Source organism: Mya arenaria, chromosome 9 (assembly GCF_026914265.1).
Source record: "Mya arenaria isolate MELC-2E11 chromosome 9, ASM2691426v1".
NCBI lineage: Eukaryota > Metazoa > Mollusca > Bivalvia > Myida > Myidae > Mya > Mya arenaria.
In genome coordinates, this window is record NC_069130.1 from 7,092,067 (window position 1) to 7,103,406 (window position 11,340).

The 11,340-nt window shown below is 31.9% G+C and overlaps 1 protein-coding gene across 1 annotated transcript; it reads left to right on the forward strand.

Annotated features, from left to right (window-relative positions):
* The first annotated feature begins 356 nt into the window (after positions 1-356).
* LOC128245457 (uncharacterized) lies at positions 357-11,013 on the forward strand. Its single transcript, XM_052963621.1, has 6 exons — positions 357-1,123; positions 1,715-1,840; positions 2,820-2,921; positions 3,012-3,107; positions 3,688-3,756; positions 4,101-11,013. The coding sequence occupies exons 1-6, from the start codon at positions 574-576 to the stop codon at positions 4,211-4,213; spliced, it is 1,056 nt and encodes a 351-aa protein (XP_052819581.1). The 5' UTR covers positions 357-573; the 3' UTR covers positions 4,214-11,013.
* Positions 11,014-11,340: the final 327 nt, after the last annotated feature.

Sequence of the window (11,340 nt, forward strand, 5' to 3'; positions counted from 1 at the left end):
TCAATTTTCTATGATAGTTTGAAACAAATTATTTTGCGCTGTTTACAAATAATGCTCGGTAGTGATCTGGGCCACTATCTACAGGCGACCGTGACACAAATTCGTCATTCAACTTTTTATTGGGTTACTTAATTGAAATGCGTTTATTCATGCCTTATATAAAGAATAATAACACCTGTTTTGTTTTTCACATTCATGTAGTATTTATACATGGTGTTATTGCATTTTCATATTTCATGTGAATTATATCATTTTTGAACACATTCATGAAGTTTTGAAGGATATTTTGATGGATCTCTTTCTTGGGTGGATAGTTTCAAGATAACACCCTTGCGGCCATATTACTTGAGCTGTAATTGAAAAATCTTAACTGCGTCTTAACGTATAAGTAAAGAATAAAAGAAAATAAATAAGTTACATTGAATCTGTTGTTATAAAGACAAACACCAACTTATAAGTGTTAAATCGAAATGTGTGTATAGTTTAAAGATATGTAGAAAAAGGATTTATAATGATTTATGACAGGGTAAATTTAAGAAATTATGGCAAGGCGGAAGTAATGGTGGAACAATTATGGATCGAAATAAAACGCACGAAAAGCGTTTTTTCTGTAAGCCAATTCAACTATATCTAAAGACTTGCATTTTGTTACATTATCTTTCGACACGTTTGGCTACTGAACTTTCGTTTACTGCAAGAAAAAGCAAACAATTGAAAGACACATGGAGTGAATGGGTCATAAAAGGAAATGATGTGCATTTACTTGAGTGTTTGCATATTTTGAAACCAAATGCATTGAAAAGATTACTAAATGAATTATATATGTGCCGCAAAACGCTTTATGAACATATTTACAAAAGAACGGATATTTCCTCAGATTCATTTGATGAAATCGGAGCTTCCATTCAAAGTAAATGGAATGAGTGGTTACACTGGCAAAGAGGTGCAAAAGATGAGACATCGTTAACGGCACTTGAGGAAGAACTAAATCGTCTTCAAAATGGAAATTCTACAGACGATGAAAGGAAGGAATACTCTCACTTCTTGGAGTGTTTCCCTCACTACGAAACTCAAGAGGACCCAGATACGGAACCGGTTATAAGCTTAAAGGAATGTAATGGAGGTATGCAGATATCACAGATCAATAAATTACTCTATTGAAATTTGCGGTCGGTCCCAATTAGCTCTCAGTATTAGGTTTAACTATAAGGGTGATATCTAATGACACAACTTGTATTTATTTGAAAGCAACACATCCATTAAACAATTAATTAATATATGTAACTGTAATAGCTCATAATCGTTTAGCTTCCAACCAAATTCATTAGTTACTGTATCTGTTTTGAGTATATATATCATGTTATCATTCACACTTTCTCATGGAATACGACCTGTTTAAACAAAATGACGATATACAGTATGATAACAAAATGCTCGGTGATATCTGTGGCCTTTGTATGATGTCTGGGTTTCTTTAAAGTTTTCTTTTCTTGAAGAGTCTTTTTATCTTCCTGTCTAAGACTGTTTTGTGATTGTTCCTATTTGTTTGACCGTTCAACATTTGCTCTTTTAAACTTTATTTACAAATAATTTTGCAACTCTAATGGTCTTTTTCCTGTTTCAATTGCATTATTTTAAGTAATTAGTGATTAATATAGATATTATTAAGAGGTACCGGATTTAATCAGGTATTTGTGAATATTTTCCATTTCAGTTCGGTCTGATGCAGCAGCTGCTGCTGATCGGAATGACCATGACGGCATTCGCTTCCGTCCGTTGAACTACATGTTCAGACAAATAACTTTAGGATCATGGTCTCAAAAACTGGAGATTCTAATAGGTAGTTTTGATATTTTATTCATAATTCTTAATTGACTTCAAAAGACACGTGTTTTCCATGCTCAAACAGTTATCATTAAGTACAAACAAATTACAGAAATGACAAAACAAACTGTATTAACCATGTTCTCGAGTGTGATTGATGCTCAAATGCTACGTAACAGAAAAAAGAGTACTTTAATGAAGCATTTTGGTACTTTTCAGTAATTCATGCCTTTTTCATTTTATTAACATGCCTTTTTCATTTTATAAAATATCCTGCTATGGGTATCATCTATATGAAGTATTAATGTAGAAGACATTACAAGAACAGTTTTCTTTAAAAAAAAACAACAATCTTACAATAATTGGATTTTTGTTGTTTGCTTCCTGTAACGTAAAACATCTCTTACGTAATGATATGCTCATTCATAACTGACGCTACCCCTCTATACGTTTTGTTTTGATAATAGTATAGAATTGTGTTTCATTAGACTAACGACTGAGTGCTTTTTAAAGATAAAAAGGTACAAGACAGGTAATATTTGTTGATTTTCCATCATGTACCAGAAAGCTCTTATTAAGTAACAGCTGTTCCACGGTCTTACAGAAAACTGCATATTTGAACAAATTTAATTCAGTAAGATGTCGACCAAATGTACCAAATTTGTTTCCTGTAGAAATAGCCTTAGATGCTGCTACAGATAACTGGTTTTCTGATTTTTGTGTGTGACAGAACTATACCAGTCTTCATTACTATACATTTATAGGCATGTACGTTGGTACTGCGGGGTCTTCAAAACGAATTTATTCCCAAACTACAGCGAAATTTTAAACACGTTTCTTCTATGAAATAAACTATTGCTAAAAGGGGCCTTCGTCGGCCTTCTTATCTATGAGTAAAGTGTACGGTCGATATTTTGATTCCAAAAAGACATGTTATAATCATGAATACTTCCTAATATATTTAATACTTCAACCATCCTTTTGTTCTGTTTTAGAGGAACAGAGAGGCATAGGTAGATTGACAGCACATAAACAAATGGCAGAAATAGACCTCAGAAGAGCGGTACAACATGCGTTGGACGAGCAAAATTTCCCAGGTAACGATGTAACTCGACGATTTTATTTTATTTCCAAGGCATTAGAAGAAAATTCTATGATTGTATACATTTTGTACATTAATCTTCTAGATGATGGTTTAACCGAGCAGTTGGAAGGAATACAACGGAACGGTATTTTGGAGATAGAACGAATCCATGAAAACTTCAAATCTGTCATCGAGGAAGGTAATAAAATACATGCCATTTGTGCGTTTTTCCCTTTCTCGAATACTTTCGCACTTTGACTTATTATAAAAAGTTCAAGAACATTCTCCTCTTATTTTATTACAAAGTGTAAGTTCGTACACACATCACTGTTGAAACCACCAGGGTATGATAAAGGAGATATTTCTAATGTCCAACATAGAACAACTTTAAATCTTTCTTAAGACATAACACGACTAAATCTCACAAGAGGCGTTGTTCAGGGGCAAACGTTTATGATTTAAACCATTTGTTTCGTGGAATAACCTCCTTTTATAATAAACAATTTCTGCGGATACATATTAATAAAAACGTACTACTTGTACATCTCCATTATTCTTTAAAATTTCTGGTACTTCTTACGGAATTCTATTTTTTCTTGTATGGTTATAATAATGTAGATGGTATTTTATGTAGCAGACAAAGCAACACTTTACAGTTTTGTATTTAATGTAGATTTATTTATCAATATTTTGTGTGGGGACAGCATACTCTTTTAAAGTTTGTTACAGACATACTAAATCTAACGAAATTGGTGTCTATTTATTATTTTTTATTTAAGTTGGAAGAGCAACCCGACTTAGAATTGATGAAGAAACGACTATTCAACTAAGCAGATGTACTTTGCTAGGTATGATTGCATAAATACTATAAGAACTAAATGCATATACAAAATAAATGATGTTTCAGTATAAATAAATAAAACGACACTGCACATACCTTTTATCCAAACATCGATTCAACCATCTATTTATTAGATAATTTTACTCATTTATCAGCACAAAGTCTTACAATACATTTTTTACATGATATCGATCATTTATAAATATACTATCCATGGAGTATTTAAACATTCGATAATCAATGACCTAAATTAAGTGTATGTTTATACCTAATAGATGCATTGGGCTCAGTGGGAAGAAATAATTTTATGTGCTGGTAGAGGTATATCATATTTTCTTCTTTTGAATTTAGATACTACTGTTCAATGCTTCGAGGTGAAGACTGCAGATATGAGGATGAAGGTGAATGGAGCAATCGACAGGATCAGGCACCAGATCGAAATGACAGTCCCTGTTCTACATTGACAAAGAATACCGTAGCTATATTACGCATATGATTATTTTTGAAATACAGGGCCAAGATATGTATCAAACAAATTGCAATAGAAGTCAGTTCAATACCTGATTTCAAAAAAATAGATAGAATTGATTTATGCTAGTATCAGCAAGCCATAAATTACAAGCCAGTTTTTTTCTTTGTACCGCAAACGATTTTTAAACTGATTTGCACTTTTACTAGTACGTAAAGCTACACATACATTATACGTACACCTCGTGTTTTGCAACCTCTCTAATATCTAACACTTAAGGTAAAGTTCCATCAACATTTTACAGTGTGTATACCATGTGATAAATTGCATCATAAATGCTTTGTCGGAAGCCAATATTTTGCTTCGAATGAAGAAATTAAACGAATATAGTACATAGGTTTGATTTGTAGAAACACACTATTCGATAATTGGATGTTGTCAATTTTTAATAACTGTCGTTTGCTGTCTCTGAATTTAATTGACATTTTTTACGTTTTAATATGAGTTTTGTTTATTTCTCTTTTTTTGCGCTGGGGAATATCATCGCCATAATATAACACTTAAATTCGTATCTTTTTCTCTTTTTAAATCTTTGTTATTTTTCATTTTCGGCTGCGGGTCTAATATTCATTAACAGTCATTACTAGGCATAAACCGGTTAAAATGCGTGATGTTACAGATGTATGCTAATTGTACCTTGTAAGACGTGGCGCTAATGCTCTAGAGGGTTTGCAGTAGTCACATATATGGGGTCGTTTGCAAGCGGTTTATCTTGTTCATGTTTTGTACCATTCCTTTATACAATATGAATGTATCTTCGGCGAAATGTGTCATCATACATGGGGGACGCACTGTTAATTCGGTTTGATTTATGCATTTGAAGGTGATGTCTGTATCTCATCTGATCGTTGAAGGTGATGTCTGTATCTCATCTGGTCGTTGAGTTATGTTCAGTTTGCTCTTAAATTTTGAAACAAGTGTGAGGTTGAGATCGTGTAACCTGGTTTAACCCAAGGTGTAATGGGGGTAATGGTCATTCTTAAGCAATACTCCAATTTTTACCGAAAACGGAATTTTGAAATGTATGTAAACTGTGTATGTAGTCTTATTTCGTTGTGTTTCGTTGGATGAGTGTCTGTTGGACTTTGGTCCTTGTAACATAAAGCAAATTATGCACATATTATTGTTTTGAGGCAGCGGCGGGCTTACAGGGGATTTAGGAAATAGCAAGGGGTCGGACATATACCATGAAACTTGAATTATTTAGCGCGTTTTCTATGTTAATACGTTATCCGAAGACGGATGAAAGGCCCGCTGAGACCTCCAATTTCTCAAATTTAAAAATAGAATCAGCCGGATTTGTGTTTTAAAGCTTTCGAAGAAATTTCACAAATTCCTCTGCACCAGGGCTGGGATTCAGACTACACAATTTAAATTTTGTCTAAATCCACTTTGTATGCTTAGCCCGCAATGGGGGCAAGACATTGCTAGGCGAATTGTATATAATTGTTTGATACCTAGACTCACCGCTGTAGTTTTCATAAGATTATTGGATGTATCGGTTCATCAGATTACATGCGTCTATTTAATCCAGGTACAGTTTTTGCTATTGGGATTGTAGCTGTAATTTCAACTAAATCACGATCATTATTTGACAAAGAATGAGCTACATCACTAAATGCTTCATTCTATGTATTGTGATTGTATAAAAGTTGTGTTAATATTTGTATCTTTCAAAATAATAACGAACCATAGTAAAATATCCATATTTCAAATTGATACGGATGAATTTTAGGTATTTGCGTGTATGGAAAATGATTTTATACTATGATTACCTTGGTAAACTATTTTATATTAGTCTGCTATTTTACCAAATCGTGTGGTAACTGCCAGCACGTACCAATCGGCATTAAGACATAGCCGGATTCGGTACATTTTAGCCTTAACCCCACTAAAAATGGTACATATTGTTTAATTGATTAAGAATATACATACTTATAATCATACTAGATAAGTTCTACGTGGAACTAGCACTGACTTATAACAGTGGACCTGTTATTTTGAAAGTACAAACCTAATTATAATTACTCAGTGCTATGTAATTATCATGTTAAACTCATCGTTATTTGGTGATGGTTTAAAATGAAGAAATGTAGAAACTTGAAACTTGAAACTTGTTTATTTGATTAAACGCCTATTTTTACATAAAATACTCAATGGCGTTGTACAAATGTAGTACCAAGTAGAATAAAATACTCTTTCCTCAAGCTCAAGCTCGACTCACTTTTCAACGTCACAGCATGCCATTAATATAACTTATTAATGCTTAACTCCTTTTAAAAGCGCAATCTTTGTTCCCATTATGTTAATACACACATACAACTTTTTATCCAGATTTATTTTTGTTAAATGAATTTTGAATCATGCTTTGTGGTTCTGTTAAAGGCCTGGATGAATGACCCCAAATATCCTACCGAACAGCCATTATGCCTATTTGACAGAGGAGATGTGGTCAATGAGGTTTATGTGATCTGCTCAGGTCAGCAATTTTGAATTGAAGACATTCACATGGCTTGTGGTGTTATATGATTCTGATAGTGGTTCAGAAGAATATGTCCACTGGTTTCTCATTAGAGAATAAATAAATAAATACATATTATATATCATGACAAATACTTCAACGAATAATTGTGTTATAATAAGCCATATGATAGTATATATCTGCCCAGATATATAGTGGATGTTTCCCGGCATATGCCCATTTAAACCTCTTACTATAATAGTAAACCTGTAGTAAACATGAATCGGTAGTAAACTACAGTTGGCTATTAGAGGCTCATGAACTTTCAAGATCTGTCAATCAACATTGCTGGGAAATTGATTTTTTTGTCATTCAGAAAAAAATACATCTGAAAGTAAACGTATAACTGTTTAAACTCACGTTTATAATATATTAAATAAACCATGTGACAAATTTAAACAATTCATGTTTGTTAATTATTTGTATATTTGAAAAAAAAAAGTTATGGCAGTCTATACTAGCAGACAGCAATGTTAGGTCAAGTGAAATGCCCATTGTTCTAACTGTCTGCCTTTAATACTATTACCCCGGCCTTGAAGTGAATTGTGATTGAGGAATGACTTAATTATAATTTGTGATATAGAGCCTGGTGTGCCAATTGCAAATTATGATGAAATATAAAAGAAACACTGCAAATTTAACGTATCTCGTATTGAAAAGGAAATTCACATTGAAATTTCATGTCTATACATGCCTTGGAAATAAAATTCGGCATACATTTTATCCGTACGTGTAGTTGCAAACAAACTGCACTTGCTTTTAGAGCTTTATGTGTCATTTTTAAAGGCCGAGCAGCTGCTTCCTGCGAAATGCTGTATAGCTATACTTTGTCAACAGTATCTGTAACAATAAATAGTGCTTTCCCAAAACATTTGATTCATCATATGTGTTGTTAACAGAAGGCTCTGCTCAGTATCCTCTGATGATATGATGTTTTTTTGTGAAAATTGTTTGTTATATATACAACGAACCTTTTTGGGATGATCATATCAAATTTGTTTTTAAAATCAATTATCTGTCATATGAGTGGATGAATTCATATATCATATTCATTTTGTAAAGTTTTGGTATTCGCTACTCCATGTAATATTAATGTCTTTGACATATCCTGATACATATACTTTAACTGTACATGTTAGTTCAAAAGAACTCAGATACTGGATATTATAAGTATCCTTTGACAATGTCACTTTTCTGTGAATGCACTTTTTGTTCTGTAGTTGTATCTTCCAAAACAATAACTTAAAATAATTAGATGTTCATATATATAGTTGTATGGAATCAACTATTGATAACATGAGTGCATGGGTACTGAACTGCAAGTTGCTAAAATATGTAAAATGAGTTTGTTGTCTTAATAAATGGGTATAATATCATTAGTTTGGTTCAATGTAGTATGGTTTTGGATCAATACTGGTTTTCCTTTACGTGAAACTAGCATTGAATAAAAGCTCATGTTAAGAAAGTACCTGCATTCATGGACCTGTTATTTTGGAAGTACAATCGTAATTATAATTGCTCCTTTCTATGAAATTGTAATGTTTAATCATTGAGGTGGCTGTTGTAGTATGTTAAGCTGGTCGAAATGCTGGCGATGATTGTAAAAGTAGAGTATGTACTTTAAAAATTTGGAAATGTAAGAAGTAGCCAAGTCCAGAGTTGTTATCATAGCATAAATAAAAAGTCTGGGCACAAGGGCTTACCTATTTTTGCATTTTCATCTTTTCAAAATCAGACTGCTCTAGCCAACCTAAATTTCGTATTGGTTAAAGTAAGAAGTAAGTAGGATGGAAAGTGCCGATAAAAAAATGCACAAATGCTCCCAGCACTAATATTCTGACTTTGATAGTTAATGTAACGTTGTTTGAATAATGCTTATTCCCTGTCATCCAGTTTCAAATTTGAAGCGTAAATGGTGTAAACCTCAACATTATGATTAACATGTTATTTAATATGCTTGCTGCTTGTTTTATCCCATTTCCATTGTATTATAGTTGTTTTAATGCAAATGAAAGACATAAAAATCATACACCTATTATCATAACCTCGCTAGAAAATCTGATATTTTTGTAAATGAAAAAAATAGAATAAGTAATATATATACCTTTTATTATTAGCTTACTAGAGAATATCATTTAACACTGTAACTTCTTTGTAACTTTTCCATTGCATTTTTGTAGTTTTATGTAAATGAATGGCATAAAAAATCAAATAACTATTATCATTAGTTGACTAAACAATGTGAAAATGATATATTTTGTTTTAACATATACCTATTATTACTAGCTGACTAGAGAACCTTATACCTTTAAAAACTGTAACTTTTTTGTAACATTTCCATTGTATTATATTTTTTGTTATTGAAAAAAATCAAAACAAACATCATGCACCAACTATAATTAATTGACTAGTAAGTCTGATATATGTTTTAAATGTTTTTTGATTTAAATCTTACATGAATGAGAATTAGCTGACTAGAGAATCTGATACTATTTATCACTTTAACTTCTGTATAACTCGACATATAAAATGTTTGAAATGTTCTTATTATTTTAAAAATTATTGCATTTGCCATTTTATTTAAAATAATATCACTGTTTGTTGCAACTGTAATGTATATAACTCGCCTTTTATATATTTTTTATTTTTTTAATGTTTTATTTACAAATATATGTCTAGTTAATTTATTCATGTGTGTGTCTTTGCTGTGAATAGGAATTGAGTTCATCATTTATATAAGATGAAGCTTACTGTAAAATACTGCTTTGTAAAAAGAGCCATAATTTTAATTCATTTCTCGATGTTCATCCAACGCTGGCGTAGCTCCATGCAGGCACTGCAAATGATTTTCAAACTTTGTATTTTTAAAAAAGTCCTGCAACACATTTGAAACTTGTTAGCGTTTTTTGTTTTTAATATTCCAAGATAAAGTGAAACATCGCCCCTGAGGTCCTGAGATAATCCTGCCTTTAACAAATTGTGATTGCGCATGCCCACTAGCCGCCTATAGCACAACGGGCCTATACATCAAGTATTGTCTATCTACGCCCCTCGCCAATGATTGATTATTGTTTCACCAATCAAATTTGTGTATATACTACCCCCCTTCCCATTGCCCTTCCCATTGATTACTGTTTCACCAATCATATTTCTGTATGTATTGTGTGAATGGACACTTTTTGTACTCTTTTAAAGGGATTCACTGACAGATAACTAGTATGTGTTGGCAACGAATTTTTTAAAGATGCACTTTTACTCCCAAATAGAATTACCACAATTAATATAATTGTTTTAATATACCAAAAAGTGTGAATAAATGAATGTAAAAACAATGGTTCTTATGAGGAATACCAAGTTTAATTTGAAAGAAAGGTGCAGAAAACACGGTATTCCTACCATATGAAATGATAGTAGATCCGAGTAAATCTTTTAGCATTTACCAATCATTTAATATTTTTGCGTTTTCAGCCTATAACATTGTTATAAGTATTGAATAATTTCCAAAAGTGCATTGTTTAGTAGTGAAGTAGTTTAAAGTTTTTCACTCAAAATTTATGTTTGTTATATACATGTGTGTGTTTGTATTGATTTTGAATAAGAGTGCCACTTCGAACTGTGTTGAAATCAAGTTATTTTTCTTACTCTAATGAACAAACTTCAAAAATAAAACCAATTGTCAACTACTTATTTTATCAGAATTTCGCAAAAAAGACTTAAATAATTCATTTTTAAATTGTGTTATTTACTTTTCGGGAAAACAGAGCAGTTTTTGTCGCATTCTCATGAACAACAGAGCCCATATTTGAACTGTTGATGATGTTATCATTGTTTTATCATTGTTTTATCATTGTTTTATCATTGTTTTATCATTGTTTTTTCATGCTCTTTCAACATCTATACACATTGGGGTTATCTTACCAACTCACTTATCGTTTGATCGCTTTTTCATTTTGTTTTATTATTTCTGAATAGTTTTAGTATCTATTAAGAAAACATTAGCGTAATTGACTAGCTAAGGGACAGTTTATTTTATAAAGCAAGTTCAAATCTCAATTTGATTTGTAACACTCAATAAATATTATACATATAAAAAATCTTTATCTTACGATATACTATTGTACACTCGTTGATAAGATGGCCCCATTATATATTACATAATATTCTTATACTTTATGTGTGTTTTTGTAAGTGTGTGTGTTTGCAGTGAATAAAGGTTATATGACAACATAAGTGTCGTTACAAAACACGTAATAAAGATGTGCCAAGTGCAGCTGTGAAACAGCAACAAGAACATCTTCATCATCATCATCATCAACAACAACACCATCACCACCACCAACAACAACAATAACAGCAAATATAAACAGCACAACACACAATTATATTGAAGCTGTTTCTAATGGTAACCAGAAAAAGGTATTCAGTCGTTGCCCATACAAGGTGGATGCAGGCCGGTTAGGAAACTTTTCATGGTGTAAAAACCAATGAAAATGTATGCTAAAATATACAAATGTACATTTTTACATCGTCACGTTCCATCG

What these genes read in the sequence shown, in the direction of transcription:
- LOC128245457 (XM_052963621.1), top strand. Translation starts at nt 574, where the DNA reads ATGGATCGAAATAAAACGCACGAAAAGCGTTTTTTCTGTAAGCCAATT. An exon ending in CAAATCTGTCATCGAGGAAG is followed by an intron (nt 3,108 to 3,687) that starts GTAATAAAATAC and finishes TTTTTATTTAAG; the next exon opens with TTGGAAGAGCAACCCGACTT. An exon ending in AAGCAGATGTACTTTGCTAG is followed by an intron (nt 3,757 to 4,100) that starts GTATGATTGCAT and finishes TTTTGAATTTAG; the next exon opens with ATACTACTGTTCAATGCTTC.